This window comes from Pipra filicauda, unplaced genomic scaffold (genome assembly GCF_003945595.2).
Source record: "Pipra filicauda isolate LSUMZ 115617 unplaced genomic scaffold, ASM394559v2 scaffold358_size1319798_pilon, whole genome shotgun sequence".
NCBI classification, from domain to species: domain Eukaryota; kingdom Metazoa; phylum Chordata; class Aves; order Passeriformes; family Pipridae; genus Pipra; species Pipra filicauda.
This window is the reverse complement of record NW_024104485.1, coordinates 391,291-411,760: the sequence shown is the minus strand read 5'-3', so window position 1 is coordinate 411,760 and position 20,470 is coordinate 391,291. Positions and strand designations below refer to the sequence as shown.

General features: G+C 36.3%; 1 protein-coding gene across 2 annotated transcripts in view; it reads left to right on the top strand.

Moving 5' to 3' along the window:
• PIK3C3 (phosphatidylinositol 3-kinase catalytic subunit type 3) overlaps positions 1-20,470 on the top strand; it is a 68,185-nt gene that overhangs the window by 29,910 nt on the left and 17,805 nt on the right. For both annotated transcript variants that reach the window (XM_039384476.1, XM_027712644.2), the window contains exons 16-22: positions 293-424; positions 2,477-2,605; positions 2,957-3,026; positions 3,620-3,684; positions 6,089-6,173; positions 7,020-7,094; positions 16,904-17,072. In XM_039384476.1, the coding sequence (XP_039240410.1) occupies positions 293-424; positions 2,477-2,605; positions 2,957-3,026; positions 3,620-3,684; positions 6,089-6,173; positions 7,020-7,094; positions 16,904-17,072 (725 nt within the window). The remainder of the gene's footprint in view (positions 1-292; positions 425-2,476; positions 2,606-2,956; positions 3,027-3,619; positions 3,685-6,088; positions 6,174-7,019; positions 7,095-16,903; positions 17,073-20,470) is intronic.

The following is a 20,470-nucleotide window of genomic DNA, read 5'->3' as shown; positions in this document are numbered from 1 at the left end:
GTGATGTATTATGCGGGGATAGATAGTGAAATTTAGTTAGCAGCTGTATCTGTAATTTATAAAATTGCTTGACTATATAAACACTAGATAGAATATCTCCTTTCTTATCCAGATTACTACAAATAGAGAATTTTTATTTCCCTGGATTTTATGAGCGAAAGCTTGATTCTTTGGACATATAAAGAATTGAATAAATTGAATATTTGTTAATAATGCATCCTTTCTTTTACATACCTAGGATGTGTTTTATGTTTTGTAGGTTTTTTTCTTAAACAATTTTTCATTCTTTTAGAATGAGAGGCTTCAGGCATTGTTAGCTGATAATGAAAAGATGAATTTAGCAGATATGGAACTTATTCCACTTCCTCTGGAACCTCAGGTGAAAATTAAAGGAATAATCCCTGAAAAAGCCACACTCTTCAAGGTAAGTGAGATCTTCTGAAATACAAACAAGTCTTGTGAGCAGCAAGCTTAGAAACATCAGTTGAGAGATTTAAAGAGACAGACATAGTTGAGGCAAAATGTAACTGTAGCGTGCTCTGAAAGTGATTAAACAACTCTTTATGTTCTTTTTTTTTTCAAGTTCCAAACTTAAAAGCAGCTTTTATAAGACTGATACAGATTATGAAGTTCAGAATTTCCCAGAACTTTTTTCCTATGTTCAGCAGGAATACTTAGGATCTTAGGATCAAAATGATGCAAATCAAGGCAGATGTGCCACCTCTCAGCTACACATGTTTGTCTGTTCCATTACAAAATAAAACTTAAGTTCATAGGGAGCAATAAGCAATAAAGTGGCCTTGTCATGCAGTTGCAGTAAGCTGACAGGTAGATCCTGTATCCCTACAGTTGGTAATTCCTTAAACCAATCTGTAGCAGCTGCTTGTGATCATGTGGCCATCCCTTAATCTTAACAGCCAATGTACTGCTGAAAGGCTGGGGTTGTTTTGTTTATTATACTACTTCAAATGTAAGTTAACGCCTGCAGTGTAAGTTATTACCTGTGGTCACAGTGATTTAGGGCCTCTTTACAAATTTGGTTTCAATTCATAGAGGTGACTGTAATCTAATTTTAAGATGACCAAAATATGCTTTACAAGCTGGGCCTATGTCCAGGAGGCATTCTCTGCCAGTTAAAAAAACATACAAGCTACTGTGACAGCCAGCATCTCTACGAGGTCCTGAATTTATTATTATCATCAGTAGTTTTAGCAGGCTGCTTGTTGGCTGTGATATGATTTACGTTTACTTAAAATCTGAATATTTTTGCATAGTTTTCTACCAGCTCTAGCTTGCTTCTTTAGCTACCTGTTAGTCTCTTTGAAGGGTATGCATGCTCTTGCACCTTTGACTGGAGGCAACATTGGAAAGATTTTGTCAGGAAAACAACGTTTTGCAGATTTGAGTCAGCATTTTTTGTGAATGTGATTTAAAACTTGAGGAAAGAATGTGGACAAAAAGATTGCTGGAACAGCATCTAAATGTTTCCTATCAATAGTAACAGCTGAAGTTGTTCAGAGCAAACTTGAATCAGTCTTTTGTATATTGGTCTTGTAAATGCAAAGACTTTAGGACCAAAACTGTGAGCTTGTTTCAAAATCATATATTTTTTCTTCTCCTGATTCTAAAAGGTTACAGATTTCCATTTAATATCTCACTCTGTGCTGTGGGATAAAAAAACCAAACAGACCTAAAAAGGGAAGAATAACTAATTTCTGGTGCCGTGGACATTACGTGTTAGCTTTTGTAGGACTACGTAAAGAATAATTTTGCCTTTATTTATGGAACTTAATAGTTTTGAAACATTAACTGTATATGAAAATCTAATCTAACTACTCAATATTAAACCCTGTATCCTCAATTATTTTTGTTTGTTTTGGTTTGGAGGGAAGTGACTTGGTCAGTTGCAGTGGATTATATCCTTCATGTAGGTAATTGATCCTCTTCAAGCCATTTTATGCAGAAAAATATTAAGCAATTAAATGGGCTTTGTCAAACAACAATGTAAAAGGCATTTTTGCTTTTACTAAATAGGTTAAGGAAGCAATTAATTGTTTAAGATGTCTTGCCCCTAGCAATTCTTTGTTGCTTATCCTATAATTGTGTCTCTTCTTATTCTGGACAGTTTAAATTTGTTTTGTTGTGACCTTTTGTATACTGCTTCTTTGTTGATTGGAATTACATGCATACAGAATAAAAATAGAATACTTCTTTCCTGTTCTACCACCGCGGGAAGTTCAGAGGGGGAATGTATCCTTCATATTCCTTGATTTAAAAAAAAGAAGGAAAGCCTTAATGTGTTTTTCTTTTTGAAAATATAGTTAGAATCAGACTTTTGGTAATTGGAAATGGTACACTCTGTCTGTTGAGTCACTACAAGTGCAATACAAAGACTTGTATTTCAGAACTCTGTTGTAGCCGTGTGTTCATATAAGCATTGCTGTGAACCAGCTTAGTAGAATATTTCCTTTTCCAGAGTGCCTTAATGCCTGCTCAGTTATTCTTCAAGACAGAAGATGGAGGCAAATATCCAGTAATTTTTAAGCATGGTGATGATTTACGTCAAGATCAACTTATTCTTCAGATTATTTCACTCATGGATAAGGTGAGAATCATTAATCGCCATCCTTGTCTTTCAGTTTTCATGATTTTCCTTGTCAAAAGCAAGACTGTTAAACACTGTTAATGCAGCTTGTATTGCTAATACATTACAGAGTTCTCAGATCTTAGGTGGCTTTTTTCTTTTCATTATAGTAATGCAATTATCCTGTGTAGATTATATTTTTTTGGGTTTTTTTTAAATTGCCATACAGGCTTTCACTCATTATCAGTTTGAGTGAGAAACAGTGGAGATCAATGTCCAGTACATATCCTTTCAGAAATGGAATCTGCCTTTCTGTTTAATTCATCTTTGCTTTGTGTTGTTTTGGTTTTGTTTTTTTTTTTTTTTCCCCAGCTCTTAAGGAAAGAGAATCTGGACTTGAAGCTGACACCCTATAAAGTGCTGGCAACTAGTACGAAACATGGTATGAATACTGTTATTTCCTAAAAATACAGTATGGAAAGGAAACTTATCCCTATGTTCATAGACAGTGTGTAACAAAATCTTGTTGCAATGCAAGTCATGGAAATAAACAACCTAAGTGACCACATTATTCCATAGGTCAGTCAGATACCTTCAATAAAAGAAGCCTGGTCTGGATTTTGGCGTAGGTGACAATCAGTAGTGTGTCAGTCTTTGCTGGTAGCTTGTTGTGTGATCTCGAACAAATAACACTCATATTTAGGGATGTTTGCATGAAATTGTGGAGAAAAGCAAAACAGAATCAAACTTGGCTCTACTTTTAGATACATTCTTGATAAATAGTTAGAAAGCCATTAAGATTCTTTCTCTTCTCACAAAAACTTGGAACAACAGACCTTTTGCAAGCTAATTTGATGTTAGTAACGAGTTGTTTTAAAACTATTGAAGGCAGAAAATTGGAACATGGGACAAAAATGTGGGGTTTTTTTCTGATGAGAAGCAGTGTGTATTAGTGTTGTCTGTTCATAAACGTGCATTATAGAGTAGCTTGACAGTTCTGTGTGTTGGAAACCTTCTGGTTGTTTTCTGTCACAGGCTTCATGCAGTTTATTCAGTCAGTACCAGTTGCAGAAGTTCTTGCTACTGAGGAAACAATACAGGTATGTGATGAGGGAATTTTAAGTTGTCTTCTAATCAAACAGTGTAGGTTGCAGGTGTAGATCTTGTACAAAATTCCTTCAGTCTATCACCTAATTTTTTTTATCTGTGGTTAGAATACAAATTATGGCTTGAAATATTAAGAGTATTTACAGCAGATGTTTTGCTTTAAAAATGTATACTTAAATGACTGCTTGAGTATCTTGTGTTCTAAAAGTAATATGATTTAAATAATTAAAGTGTAATTTAGTTGTGAAATTGAAATTCTAGCTTTGCTGTAATGATGAATGGGAGATACCTGACACTTTTTTCTGAACTTTTTTGTTTCACAATGTTTGTCATTCATTCATTAGTTTTGACTTGACACCTTGTCAAAGTATGCTATAACGGTTCTTTTGATGTAACAACTAGTTTGTTCATATTTCTGAAGACTGTTTCCTTGACACAGTGGATGTTTAGATACTATAACTTGGCTTTGTTAGCAAACTTTCTGTAATTCTCATGGAATTGAGTAGGGACGCGTAGCAGTAGTGGCACACAAAACTCATGCTAGGTCGAAGCACACCACACAAGCCAAGCTAGGTAGCAGAGATCAGCTGGTTGAGATAAATATAGATAAAAACATACTGAATAGCCATATGAGGTAAATAGCTAGTAAGTTTTTTAATGAAAATAGAACATATTTATGTGGATTCAACTTGTCACAGTACCTGTTTTCAGTTTTTTGTAGTTGATAATGAAGTTTGCATTTGTTTATAGCTCAGTAACAGTAAGCCAAAGCACACTAGCTCCTGGCTCCTAAAAACTACATATATTAAAAATATGGAGATTAAAATTTTCTTACCATTGGTCATTATCATTTGCTTAACAGATAAGCATATCAAATGCTTATCACTTATAAAAAATGCTTGTCATTTATCAACGAGCAGCATAAGTTTATTATCAAGTTGCATAAGTTTATGTAGCTTTCCATTCTGTAAAGGTTATGATAAGCTACAGCTGCACAGTCAATAATCATACAGATCATACAGTGTTTTCTTGGCAATCCTTTGTAATCTTAAAAGTGTACTATTCATAATTTAGTCCATTATGTGTTTTTATAAAATAATATCTTTAGAAATCTCAGATCTTTGTTTGCAAAGCCTAGCCATGATCTTTAGAAATGTTTGTGAAACTGTCATTTTGCAATTACTTATTACATCAAATTCCAATAGGAAATAGGTGTTTTTGTTGCTGTGGAGACATAAGAAGCAATTGTTCCTGTAAAGAATTATTAATCCAAATAGACAAAACACAAAAAGAATGAGATCTTAGTTTGCTGCACTGATCAATGGCAAAATACATTACAGAGCCCAGATTTCCTGTGCTGAGGCATGACAGAATAGCTGGGCATTGTAGGCCAGGGAAATAAAAACTAATGAATTAGGTGTTGTAAAAGTTTGTTTTACTCCTCCTGTAAATGTTCATTTTGGATTTCACAGCTGTTCTAATAAAGATCAGCATTGTATATAAACATTAACTTCTGAAGAGATTCAAAGCGAGTAATCCAATACTGGCTGTTAATGCAGATCTGCAGGAAAGAAAAGGTGCTTTGATATTTGAGTGTTACTTACCTTCTATCAACAGTCTTAGAATGACAGTTCATGTTTTAGAATTTCATTGAAATAGTTGTCTTAATTTTTTTCATTATGATTTTAGTCACCTGTACGCATCCAGGTGGCCACTATGCTCCTCTTAAGTGCCCCTCCTCAGTGCTTGCTTAGATTTTTCTTAATGGAACAAACTTGTGCTTAGACTTGGATTTAATTCAATGATCTTTTCTCTTAGTCACAAAAAACCCAGTTTTTTTCTGGCTGGTGGTTAGGACTGTTTTGGCCCTGTCCACATTTCACAGGAAATGTCAAGTTTTTATTATAATAAATTGAGATATTATAATAACCTGGGTTTATTTTCTTTTTAAACTCAGTAGCAGCACCTGGTTTTCTTGAGGAATAGGGAAACATATAATGATGATAAACCTTGTAGGAGACTGCTTCCCATGAAGTTACAAAGCAGGACCCTTAATCCTGGTTTAGTTTTTGTTGACCTGACCTAAAAACAATTTGCTTGGAAAGTATTGTCACTCACTGATTAGTAACTTTTCAATGCATTGGTAGTTTTATGAAACATTTAATAAATAAAAGTGCTTTTCAATTTGTGTGTTGAGTGTACGAATGTGATGATTGAGACAGAAAATAAGTAAAGATCTTATTAAAATAAGATCTTACTAGGTATTTTGGGAGTGGTCGTTAGTTTAACAGATTTTAATAATGGCCATTTGTGGTCTTGGTTCAGATATTTTTTTTTCTAAAGATCCAATTTCATATCATGTGGAATAACTAAATATCTTCATGACATTCTCTCCAGAACTTCTTCAGAAAACATGCACCTAGTGACACTGGCCCTCATGGGATAAGTGCAGAGGTGATGGACACATATGTTAAGAGCTGTGGTAAGTTACAGTCTTACAGCTGATAACTTCATACCTGAAGTCTAAAGGATGAAGGGGATGAGGTATTTGAGACATTTCAGTTTAGATGACTGCAAACAGGACACTGTGCATGTACTTGCTGTCAGAATTCCTGGGAAAAGGATCATTTTGAGCCTGGCATGTCATACACAAGTCCTCTCTTTGTTCTTATAGGTGAGGATAAGTTAAGTACTCTTTGCTTTCCAGCAATAATCTTACCTCTGCCCCCTCTGCATTGTGAGTTGGGGAGATCTAAAACATTTTATATAATAATTCTTTTGTATTGAAATTTTAATTTGTTTTGAAAACATTAGGGTCTTCAAATTGTTTTGGTTAATGGGTGAAAGTAACAGTTAAAAGAGTTTGCTCTTTATCACTGCCAGACTTACTGCTGGGCTTGTGAATGCTTCTGACGTGAACATTCAGATTCATATCAGTGTCTAATGCTGGTTTACAGTGCCCTTACAATATCTTCAGTTCGAAATATCTACAGTCATTTTGCTCAGAATATTTCAGCTTCCTTTGAAATATCTTAATCCCAATATTGAACCAATTTAGTCTTTTTAGTGTTAAAGATGTAATTGTGTATTAAGAAATTAAAATCTGGGCAGTACTGAATAAATTTCAAGTGTTTTATTCAAATTTTCTTCATGGTGCTGATAATTTTGCTTATTCTTCACCAGCACCATTGCTGCCTGAGTCTCTGTGCTATATTTATTACTAGTGAACAAGACCTAAGATAATGTCATATACTTTCTTTAATTGTGTGGAACTTGTTGCTCTCCAGGAAGGGTACTTATATTGATGTTTACAATTTACTTGTTACAGCTGGTTATTGTGTGATTACTTATATCCTTGGAGTTGGAGATAGACATCTGGATAATCTGCTGCTGACAAAAACAGGTAATTCTTTTTAGCAGTATAATTTTGTAGCAGCAGTTGTTTAATTTGTAATGTGTTGGCACTTTTTTGTTCCATTTTCCTTGTGAGTATAACCCCTGAATGTTGTAGATTAGAATATATTTTAAAAAGTAAGTTAAATTGTCTCTTTTAAGGTAACATTTGATCCAGTGATTAAGAAGAAGACTTCTTAACTAGAGGAAATGAAGGATTTGAAAGCTAAGCTATTCCAACTATTAGAATCAATGCTTTGGGAGGGAGGGAAATGCAAGTGTTTTTGTTGAAAATGAGTTCATATGTATCTGCAGAAACGTCACAAAGTTTTTACAAATGACATTTCTTATAGGAGACTTTTTTTTTCCAATTTTTGTGCTGGGCTTATTTTTACTTGCTTGCTTGCTTTTGAACTACAGCTTCCCTAGGAGTTCTGATGCCTTGAATACCTTCATTACATAGTGATGGAGAGTTAATAATTGTGGTTGAATGTTTATTATAAAGTGAAATGCTTATTGAATGAGAAACATATAAATAAAAAATGTTATTTGGAAAAAGAAGGAGGAGGCTTGTTAGTTTTACAGATAAGGCTGAAGCTTGTATTGCTTTGAACAGGGATACTCTCAAAGAGTAGAAAATTAACACTGGACCTTGATTAGGGTAAAAGGTCTTTCTCTAAGCTCAGAGGGGAACAACTAAAGGAAGTGTATTTTTCCTTATCTGCTTGAAAATGTACAAACAGTAGTTTAAAAATGTGTCTTGGGAGGTCTCTGTCATTTGTCAATGGTGATGAGTATATATCTTTTCATAGCACACTCTTCTTCCTGAAGTAGCAATAGTTTAGTGTTTTGATTTTGGGATAAAATGCATCTTACCTGTCTCTGTTAAAGAGTAACAGCACAGTGACTTAGTGGAAGAGTTTAGGGAGTGCAGCAGAGGGCAGTGCACATCCACCATACACCCTGAGCCTGACTGCATGTGCTCTGCCACATGCTGAGAGGTTTTGTGAGAAAGCCTTGTGTTCCAAATACAACAAAGACTTGCTGCAAAGGCTTGTGTCTTGCTACAGAGAATCCCTTAGCCTTAAGTTGGAAAAAACTAATTTCATTCTTCTCTTGAAGGATCCATGCTCTAAGTACCTTCTTCAAAATTGTATAACCCTATATACATCCTTTCTTGATGATATTTATTTAATGAATTGAAGGCTTCCAGTACGGTAAAGAATGCTGGGTACCAGCTGTGGGTTCACATACGTCTCTTGGATTTATATGGCAATAAATACCATTAACATTTTTTGGCTCTACCTTTTAGTTCCGTGAATGTAGCCACATCTCTGTTTGACTCCTTCCGATACAATTGGTGCACCACCTTCTAACATACAAATGTCTATGCTTCTAATAGATACAGTATAATTTAAATATTAAGCAGTGGTTGCTGACATTCATACAAAACAAGTTGTTTCCTACTCAGTGTTAGGAATGTATTTTTTGTGTGACCGTGTCAGTTATCTTGATGAAGTAATTTCTGCGGTCTTTCATGACTCTTATACCTATAGTTCTGGAAACAGTAACTTTTTTTTAGTAGTGTTGAGCGGGACATCTAAATTTTCAGGTTTTTAAATACTCTATATCGTTTTACTTCAAGGACAACTGTAGCAGTTTTTGTGGAAAGAGATATGGGAAACCTTCAGGCAAAACATCCTTATGTGTCAGTAATGTTAAAAATTGCAAGAGTACTTGCATTCAGTTTCATAAATGGGTCTTATCTGGTGACCTGAAGGTCATATTATATAGTCAGTATTGCATAACAAGAATATTTATTTTCTCTGAAAACTTTGAATTTTCTACTTCTTCTGGAGATTAAATATATTATTAATTGCTCTGTATTATAATTTCTTGTTTCCAAATCTTTAGCAGCAAATATTACTGTGCTTTGTAAACAGTAAGACGCTTTGGCAGCTGAATGCCCGGTTTTAAGCAGTATCAGTGCCTCCTTTTAGGGTTGCAGACTGGTTTATATATCAAAGCCAGCATCTGAATCAACAGCTAATGTTCCCTTTGTTGCCTTGGAAAGACGAGCTGGATGGTTGTGAAACGGGATTGTGATACATGAGGTGTAGCTGTTCAGTTAACTTTCGTGGAAGATCCACTAGGCTAGTATGTTGCAATTCATGCCTTCCCCCAAAAACAATTTGTTCTGCATTTGTTCCACTCTCTGATTTTGATTGTAGAGTTGGGATCTAGGTACTGATAAAATACCCAGATATGGATGTCTTCATGTTTCCTAAACCTTTTAGAAGAGTAAGACATCGGTACAGTCATCAGTAGTGTTTCAGCTTTCACAAAGAAGTGTAGTCTCCCTTCCCATTAGAGTTGTCTTAGTAATTTCAACTTGCTTTATAGACATAAAAATATTTCCCGAAGGTCCAGGCTGTGTGTAGATATTTCAGGATATCCTAGACTGTCAAATGGCTTTCTTGAGTAGCCGGGCATGTGGTGTGTCTGACGAGCTAACCCACCCTGGTGACTGGCCAGCTTCATCTTTCAATAATCCCTATGTGTAGATTCAAGTTCCCAGTGTGCGTTCCCAAAGTACAGGTGCTTTGACCTGAGCCATACACCTGAAATTGTTCTGTAGCAGGAGGGCAAATTGCTATGTGGATAAAATCAGGTTATAAATATCTTCAGAGCAGGTCAAAGACTGAGCAGTCAGAACTTGAAAACCACATTTGGTTTTAGCATCATGTTACATGTGCTATCACGTGTTGATAGGTGAAAGGGCTGTACTGTCTTCTAATTTAATGCTTAAAGGTAGAGCTGTTGTCTGTCTCCAGTGTGAAGTGCCCCAACTGACATCAGATTTATTCTTCAGTCTTGGTTAGAAGGGGTTGCCAGGTAAGACAGCAGGGACCTAAACAGATCCACATGTGAGATGACACTATGTGTTTGTATTTCCAGATGCTCAAAACCATCTATCCTAAAGCAGGTGTGAAGATTACAAAAATGGAAGAACTATGGGATTCAAACCTTCCCTCTATATCAGTGTTTAGATAAGCACATTGTTAAATCTGTTTATTAATGGTGCAAACTACTATAGTATGTAAAATGTAGTAGAATTTTTAAACGTGTTTTCAAATGTTACTGGTCTTGATAGGGTAAAATCCTTATTTAAAAAAAAAACAACAAACTAACATGTACTTTTATCCTTTAGATTCTCCCTGCAACTCCATTTTCTGTGATGCTTATTGCAAAAAGACCATAACTCTTAGCTGTTGATCTGCTAAAACTTTTTCTCTTATAGATATCTTGAACAGTATTTCTCATATACATCAAACATATTTTCTTCCTGTAATATGGAATTTTTTCTTAATTTATCGAGTGTATTTTGAGAATGGACAGCTTGAGGGGAGAAGTTGGAAGTTACAATCCTAAGGACAAGCTGAGCTCTTATCGATCATATGGATGACAGTGATAAGCTTTACCCCCAGCTGTTGTTGCATAATGACTTTAAAACCTGTATCCTGAATAAGTCATTAAAAACTCATGTTACTTTCACTTTTGTATAGTCTTGGAAAAGTTGTAACATGCTGCTGATGAAAATGATGACAATAAATTAGGAATTCTGATTTTTGTCAGCATGGCAATGCTCTGTTAACAAAGGCAAGATTTTGACAGTAGTGTCAGAATTTGCTGGGAAAGCCAGAAAACCACCCCGTCCATCCAACCGTTTTCATCGGAGGAGTTTTTGTGCTGTCGTTTCAAGTTTAAAAATAGGAATTCCGTTAAAATAGTCACTAAATTGTACTTTTTTTGTTATGAGCCATGTTAAAATAATGGTGGCGCTTGGGGGTTACAGGAAAAGTACTGAAGTACTGAGCTTGGGGTTTGTTTTGTTTTGGTTGGTTGTTTTTTCCCTCCAACAATGAGAACAGAGCAGTTTGAGATAATTTGTAAGGCTTTTTTGCTGTTAAAAGACAATTGTCATCAAACTTATTTTATTTCAGTAATTGCATCTCATTTGCTTTGTCTTCTGCCTTTCATTTAAGGTTTTCAGAGTCCTTTACTGGTTTCAGTAGTTTTTTGTAACTGTCCTCTAGTGAAATGGAAAAATTACTGCTACATGAGAACTTTTTCCTCTACTAAATCTAGGTATTAGCAGTAAAAGTGATGGACAAATCAGCCTCTCCAGCTGCAGTCAGGTGTTATTGGCTATTGCAAGCACCAGGTATCAATTTTTAGTCTCTGAAGGTCCATGCTTCACTTAATCAAAGATAACTCTCAAGGCTGAAAGGAACTCAGATGGACTTTGAAATCCCTGATGCCCTGACTGCTAGTCAGGGAAACTTTCTGTGTTTCATGCCATTTCCTTGAGGTCTCCAAGGGCCTGTCCTCTTTATTCCAGTATGTTAGAAACCAAGGTATTCAGTAGAAAAATGTAGTCAAACGCATGAAATAAATAAATAATTTTTTTAAAAGGCAAGCTTAAAAATACTCACCAGTATCAGCTTTTAGGTTTTGAATGAAATAATTTTGTGTGCATGCCGCATTATTACTTTTTCTGCAAGCTTTTTTTCCTCTTCCAGTTAGTAACTGCCTTCTCTTGCTTTTCCTACAGTAAAATACTTTAAATGGGGAGTTCAGAGTGGGTTTGAAAAATATAAAATATATTTAATGTATTTAAATGGAAGCTTTGGACATACATTACTAGGGCACTGTTTTTAAGGTAAGAGACTCTGCAGGAAGTCTTTCCTGCAGAGATTTTTCCTGCTTCCTGAAAGAAGTCTTTCAGACTTTGAGGAGTGAGCCACTTTGAACATCAGAAGTGTCTCTCCAGAGCTCTGTATCTTGGACTCCTTGTGGGTACCTACAGTCTTCCTCTGAGCCTTGAGACAGAGCAGGAATTTCATGCGTGCTTTTCTGTGGTCTTGAGGTGTTTCCTGAATTGTTTTCTCAGGTGCCTAAAATCCCCACTTTTATGAGGAACTCATATTTTTAAAAAAGTGTCTGAAGATTTCAGAGTCTATATATTAGAAATCCAAGGCCTTCTATACCTAGCCCTACAAGAATTTAAGGAGCTTAGAGGATGAAATCTGTTTCACCTACTGTCTTAAATAACTCCTGTTTTTAGTTTAAATCATGACCGAAATGAAAATAAAATCTCCCCCTTATGATTTAGCAGTCATTTGGGAACAGTAATGGACCAAAGCTAAAGGTCCAGTTTTGTCTGTAATTTATAGACATGTCTAATAATTAAGAGCCCTTTAAATTAAGATGTAATAAATCTGAAGAAGTTGGATCATGGTAAAACATGATGGTCTAAGAGATAGAAGTGTATGTGTTATGACACTCACACTGTCTGTTGAAGGAAGGACATGTAATTGTTTTATAACACGTGGAAGTTCAAGGCCTTTAGAGGAGGTGGTGTTACACAAAGGTCACGTGCAGTCTAATTTAGTGAGCAGTCAGGTGATAACTGTATATAAATACCATGATATGAGTATGAAGGATTACAGTGAGATGGCTGGTACAGGTTGTACAGTACGTCCCTGGAGACATTCAGAAACTGCCTGGACATGGTCCTGGTCAAGGCAGCTGGCTCTGGGTGGCCCTGCTCAACCAGGTGGTTGGACCAGGTGTCCTCTAGAGGTCCCTTCCACCCTCACCCATTCTGTGATTCTGTGAAATGAAGGTTGCATGGAATCATCTTCTAAATTCTGCTGAGAAGGTGTGCATGTGCTTCTTGCCAGACATATTACATAACTAAGAAACTGTCAAATACAAACTGCATGAAATTAGTGACTCTCCAGAACTAAAAATCTCTCTCAAAACCTACCCAAACAAGATGCTCATTCTGCTGTAGACTGTTTTTCAGCTATGGTTACTAGACAAGCACTGTCTTACCTGGGGTTGACAAATTTCAAATGAGTAATGTTTTGAGTAATGTAAAAACAAACAAACAAACAAAACCAAATATCTTTGGGTTGACCAAAAAAAACAATTCCTAAGTTGTTCCTGGCAGGTTTTACCCCCATCCTTAAGACACATATCGGGACTGATGACTATGTTACAATGCAATGAGCTTTTCACAGTGAAAAGTGAATTCTTACAGAATAAAAAATCTTATTAAATATATTTTCTGTCTTCTTAAAAAATGAACTCTTGGTACAGTAATTTTTAGAGCAAAGTGGGGGGTTTTATGTTTTTGTTTTGATTTGGGTTTTTTGTTTGTTTGTTTTTCTTATTTGTCTTGAAGTTCATATAATAAACAAAAGTTTGCTTTATAGAGACTGTCCAGATTGCTGTTTTTATCCTGCTCTGTCTGCTACTATTTAGTATTTGCTGACACTAAACCTTGTCAAACAGATACCAGAAAATTTCTCCAGCCTTGTTCTTGTAATAGGGCTTATGCTGAGCGATAATATCACATTCATTAATGTTTTGAAAGTGGAACAAACATTCATTGTTATACCCTGATACGAATTTCACTTGAGATGATCACTTGAGATACTTGCAACCTTTTATCTTAATACTAGAAGATTTCAAAGCATCAATTTCATTATCTTGATAAATTCATTATTTATTAACATAAGTAAGAATATAAACATCACCTAATTGGAGGTATTAAATGTGCAGCCAATTTAACTTGTCCAAAGCAGGCTTGTTCTTCGCTTCTCCAGTTATGATTAAGTCCTTGAGGGGAATATGGGTCAAGTTTCTCTGTGGAAATCTCTAGGATTGAAGTGCTCTCTCAGGCTGCTCCCCCTGTGCTGGTGTAGGAGCTTCAGGCAGACCCCAGGGAGAACCCTCTGTCCATGTTCTGTGACATGGTGGGCTGGTTTAGTTATCTTGGAGGAGCTGCATTAAAATTAGTCAAGTCTGTGTTTAGTACACGGGTTTGAAAAGTATTAAATATATTTAATGCATTTAAATGGAAGCTTTGGACATACATTTTGAGTCAGCTGGAAAATCTGCTGGATTTTTAAGTTCAGCTAGTAAAACTATGATGTTAATGCAGAGATGGCCTCATCTCATAGTTTGTAAGTGTCTACTGCTCAACGACTGGAATGTTTTTGAATGTTTTAGGTGCATCTTTGTTACCAATATAAATTATTAATTATCATCTTTTATTCCCTATCTCCAGAGCAAACTAGAAAAAAAAAATACTGCCACAAGAGTCGCTATTTTATTCAAAATGTTATCTCTTGACTTTACAAGGTGACAGGTTTGAATAAGTGAACAGAAAACAGGTCCCCAAAACTTTTTAATTAAACATTTTTTGTAACTTAGTGGTGGGAGGGATTCTGTATGTTCAAACTTCAAAAAGTTGGTGTACAAAAATGATATCTAAAAGTAGCTCCTGTACCACCACAGAAAAAACGTATTGAAGGAAAGAAGGCTTTTTTATAGCACAATGAGTTATGCAAAATGTAGTGGTTATGCCGCTTATCAATCAGCAAATACTTTGCCTGCCTTTTAAGGTTCCATGTGATCTCTCATAGAAAATTGACTGTGGTGGAATTTGATTCTTGGGTTGAAAAAGTGCTTATGACAGAGATCAAACAGCCTTCTCTGTTGATATTACATTATTATTCAGTGAAATAGTCAGAAACTGGTGAAATAAACACTTGAAGAAAAGTACCAAGATCAGTGTTTACAGAGCCATAGTGCTGTCTACTCTCTTATACGGATCTGAATCATGGGTCATCTACTGCCACCACCTGCGTCTCCTAGAACGAACGCTTCCATCAGCACTGTCTCTGCACAATCCTAAACATCCACTGGTCAGATTTTGTGACCAACACGTCTGTTCTAGAGCAAGCAGCAGTCACAAGTATAGAGGCCATGTTGATGAGAACACAGCTGCGCTGGGCAGGGCACATCTCCAGGATGAAGGACCAACCACCGCCTCCCTAAGATCTTGCTTTATGGTGAACTTGCCACCGGCTGCTGCATGAGAGGAGCCCTGAAGAGAAGATACAAGGACTCCCTGAAACAACATCTCAGCCTTGGCCATATTGATCACCATAACTGGTCTACTCTGGCCTCCAGTCAGGAGGCCTGGAGACACACCATCTATGACGCAGCTGTCTCCTTCGAGAACACACGCAGGATCACCCTTGAGGAGAAAAGGCAACGCAGAAAGAATCGTGCCTTGCAGAATATACCACCTAAGGAGTCCTGCTGTGCCTTTTGCAATCGGACATGCCTGTCTCGTATTGACCTTTTTAGCCACCAGTGTGCTTGTGACAAACGTGGGTAGAGCCCTTCCCAAATCTTCGTTTGTGAAGCCCAGCCATTCAGTGAAATAGTCAGAGGGGTGACTAATTGAAAAATACTGAGCCTTTTTTTTTTTCAGGAGCGCTGAGCACCTAATCTTATGAAAATCTCAGTGAATACAGGTGCTGTAGGTTAAAGCACCTCTTAGCAAATGCATCCCTCTGTAGTGCTGTTCAGTTCCATAATTCTGAAACAAGACTCTGTGTTCTGTACTGTCTCTCTGTCTAGATAACAATCGTGCTAATACTCTCTACATTCTTGTTTAAAAGATCTTTTATCTTGTATCTGTGTGAATATCTGCAATCTCACCATCTTTTTGTGATGTAGTTCTGCTATGGCCCAAGTCGTTGCTTAAATTACACATTTCAAACTGAAAAAACATTTGCAGAACACTTTGAAAAACATTTCTTTTGCTTTATATAAGTGAATCAAGAGTGTTCCTAGAAAATGGCCTCCTAAGAATTATAAATTGTTCTACTTTGATTTCTATTAACAACATTGTGTATTTATATAATATTTAGTCTTCAGTATATCAAGATATTTTAGGTTTTTTGAAGTTGCTGGTAAACTTCAGTTTACCAACTGAAGTTCAATTGTCCATTTTGCGTCTCACACTTGGCTCAGTAGTACTGAAGGGAAATACAGTGAATTCTCCCCAGTAAAGGTGTGAGCACCGTGGTGAGAAGCTTGGCCATGTGCAAGTTCTTGATATGAAGGGAAGTTGCCTTGAGCATTTGAAGACAGCAGGTATATAGAAGTTTTTCGTTACATTAACGCTGCAGAAATGTTTTAAATGTAGTCAGTTGAAAGGGAGAAGGTAGTGATCAAGTGTTGTAGCTCATTTTAGTACTGAAAGAGTGCATGACAGACTTTGGTGCATTTGCAATACAATTTCAGATTTGGAGTTGTTGTGATGTTTCTTCAATATATTTCCAAGCTGTTGATAAATTTTGACCTTACTCAATTCAAAAGACTTTTGAAACCACATTGAAGTCTTCTTTGGTATTTAGTGGCTTCAAAAGGTTGTTGTTAGGATCCTGAGTCTTATTTTCCCCTTGTTGTATTAGTTCTGTGTCAAGTTTACCATATTTCATGCCACAGCAACGGAACAGGATGCACACGTTGCACTGCTTTTAGTATTATTTTAATTTGCTAATACATTCTAAAGAAAGTGGAAAGACTTAATAGTATCTGTTATATAAATTGAGCATTAAATATCTACTAACCAGTTTTAAATATTGGTTCAGTCTTTGTGAATATACTCCATATGTTTAAAAATCAAAAAAGCAGAAAAAGCGATCTTGCTTTTTAGTACGCTTAGTGAATTTGAAATCAGCTTTACTTCTTGAAAACCACAATTTCAAGTTAACAACTGAATATATAAATGAATATATAAATATACTGTTATAAACCTTACAGAAAAGAATGAATTTTATTTTCTGAGAGCTCCCTACTGTCTCTAGAGACTAGACTTAAAAATTTTATTTTTCTAAGCTTTGCATCAAGAACTATGTGACATTTTTGCCTTTCTTTCCTCTGCAGGTAAACTGTTCCACATTGACTTCGGTTACATTTTGGGCCGGGACCCCAAGCCCCTTCCTCCTCCGATGAAGCTGAACAAGGAGATGGTGGAAGGCATGGGAGGGACACAGAGTGAGCAGTACCAGGAGTTCCGCAAGCAGTGCTACACGGCCTTCCTGCATCTCCGCAGGTAACAGGGCTCATTTTGTGCTGAAATTTGTTACAGCTGCCATAAAGCAGGAGAGAAGAGGAGCAACTGAATCACTGAAATGTTTCTGTGGAAAACCCAAAACTTGCTTAAGTGTGAACGTAAACTCAAGAATTTGTATGAAACAAAGGAATGAAAACATAGTAGCGGTGGTGGAGCTTGAATGTAATTGTTTTTCAAGTTAAATCCCCCAGCTTTGCTTGTTTAATAACTTAAATAGCTTTATTTCGGAACTTGTATGGGGTGTCAAATTATATATTTCTCTTTTGGGTATGTTTTTGCCCTTAAGCATGTTTTCCTCTGGTTATTGGTGATCAAGTAATTGTCATTTTAACTCTTAAGTCATTACTCATTTGCTGCTTTATCCTCCTCCAGTTTAGATTAGTGATGATCAAATTCTTTGGCTTGAAGCTGACACACACATATGCTTAGTTGACTTCAGGTCCTGCGGGACAAAAATTAGCTGCTTGTAGTGACAATCAAATATGTTAGAAATTTCTTTAGATACCCAGAACTGTGGCAGCTAAAACCTCTTTAGACTCTGTGTATCTACAGACCAACAGATCTCTTCTTTAAATTTGGAATCAGCTTCATTCTTTTGCAGTGACTGTATTAGTTACCATCAGCTTTCTGAGCCAAGTAGCTCAGCTTTGTTCTGTTTAAACAGAACACAGGTAAGCACTCTTGGTCTGTCCAGGGATTTGATTTACCACATCTTCAATAGAGATGAAATAATCTCACTTTAATATCAGGATTACATAATGCAAACCTCCAAATATGTGGAAACAACCAGTAATATGGAAAGCATATGTGAAAAGTACAATGTAATATGAAAAGCAGTCAGTCAATGATATGAAATAAAATGCTGTATGTAGTTCTCCACTTGTTAAAAGGAGAAAGAGTAAGGAGTTGGTCTAAGAACTAATATTACTGGCTTAAAAGCAATTCAGCAACTTGAAAAAACAGTGGCATGTTATCAGCAAACAATACTTGTGGTGTCAGAGAACAATCAGAAAGGCTAATGCATATTCCAAGTTCTGAATTGCTTAAAGCTGCTTTGTAATGCTTTATTTCTTATTTGTCATATACTGAAGTTGTTTTGATTGTTTAAACCTAGCTGTTTCAATGGAGAGGTCTCTTGTGTCAGTGAAGGATTATTCATTGAATTAATTTATGTAATGATTTGCTACAAAGATCATCAGTAGGTGTGGAGTATAGCAGTAATTTGGGTATACAACCTAAACTGTAAATCAAGATAGGTTCATTTATAATGTCTGTGATTGTAGTTGTAACTATAGTCTCTCCAATATTTGTTCAGCTTAATAGGGAAATATTTTTAAATGGTTCTGGATAAATATCCTTAAGGCTTTCAACAGAGATAATGTAGGAGAATATTAGAATCACTGTAGCTATTACTTCAAGCAGCTAGAACTAAAAATTATTGAGCTTGCTTGCTTATTGAAAAAAAAAGAACAACTGGATGTGAAACTGCTTAGTTCTAACAGCTCTGCATGTTGGCAGAAACCCACTCACGGATACACCTTCTGGCCAAGTAGTGTGAAACCATAACTTCTGATTGCTAAGACAAAATGCAAACTCTCTGTCATGTTCCCCAGTTTGTGTTTCATTTTTGTTCTTTTATTTCCCTGAGGTGTAACCAGTTCCTTACATATGTCAAGTACTGTATGTTGGTGTTCCACGATTCCTACTGGAATGGGTGTTGCATAGTGAAAACAAATATAAGGAATTTAAAAGTTACAAGTAAAACAATAGTTCTGTTCGTCGTTCCAGATTGTAAGCATTTTGGCATTATTATCATGATCATTATTTTGTGGTTTTTTGTTTGTTTGGGGGCTTTGCGGGAAGTTGGGGAGATGCTTTCTACTTCCTTGAACAACAGTAAGGGGTTGTGTGGGTTTGTCAGCAGTGCTGTAATAAAGGAGCAACCTCTGCATTCTGAGTGTGTTGCAGGGCAAGTTGTGGCTGGTATCATTTATGAAAGCCAACTGGGACATGACAGTGTTTGGGGAGTGTAAGTGGTCTTGAGAAGAAGTGAGCCATGGGGGGATCCTGATTTACACTGAAAAAAGGCAATTGCATTTTAAACTTAGGAATTTTTGACCAGGTAAACAGGGCCTTAGTCTGGGACTGCAAATAACTGTAAACTCTCTTGTCCTTGTCTTGTAGCTTCGAATTTGGTAGAGTATTTGCAGTGTCAACAGCCTAAATATTTAATTGCTCTTGGGCATCTATATGCAAAGGAGCCAAGTAAATGTTGAAAAAATAAATAAAGGAATGCTTAGGATCAAGCATTTATTTGATATATTAAACACTTAAAACCAAAAGTTTCTGTTCTCAGAAAACACAGCAGTGAGAATTTGAACTTCTGTCTGTTGTGCATTTCTTCCTTAATACATAAGGCCTCTTCTATGTAGGAGTTTTTTTTCTTGGATTTCTTAAAGTTTAACAGCACTTCATGTTAAAATTGTAAGTTAATCAACCTTCAGTGTAGCCAAGTGCTCATCTGTTTCGTAAGTTAGCTTGTACTGAGCTTTGAGAAAAGCAAATTGTGTGAGAAGGATTTGGGTTTGGATTTAGGTGCTTAATTGAACCTTCTTAAACCTAGGAATTCCTGTCTCCAAGTTTGTTCTGGCTGTGAATGGAAGTCAGCCATTCTGGAGGACTTTGTAATGCAGATGTCAAAGATGAGTGATATCACTTGCTTGACAAAGGTGTTTGTTTCTTACAGGTCAGCCTCCTAGCTCAGGTGAGTCAGCAGAATGTCTCCTCTTAGGATGAATTTGGGCTGTCAGTTCTCCAGCATGTCAGTTCACCTCATGGCATATTTGCCAAATATGTAGCCTGTAAGAAGGATGACAGTGGACTACTGAGTATCAGAAATGCTGGGGTGAGGGGCAGAGGAGAGACCTGTGGATAATATAGTGAGCAACTCTTTCTTAATCTGGGTTTTTTCTACTCAATACCTCCCCCAAAACTACTTTTTTTTTTTAATGAGGTTCTTTAGATGACCTTATGCTTCAAGAACCAAAAGACTTGATTGTGGGGAACAGAACCAGCTCTTAAGTGGCATCTAGCAATGATGAGTAGACCTTTAAAATCTGTTTTAAAAGCCTCCATCACATAAATAACTCCAGTAACCACCTGCAGTGCTCATAAGCTCTTGTCCTCTATGCGTTTCAAGAGCAAAAGGGTCTCAGGGTCGGTTCAAAGGAAAAACTGCTGATGGAAGCTACCAATAACCTACGAAGAGACTTGAGAACACATATGTGTAAGATTTAAGCATGTTTAAAGTAGATTTGTTTGTTTCAGACAGGTAGGGAAAAAAAAATCAGTACTATCTGTGATGTCTGTTCCTGGCA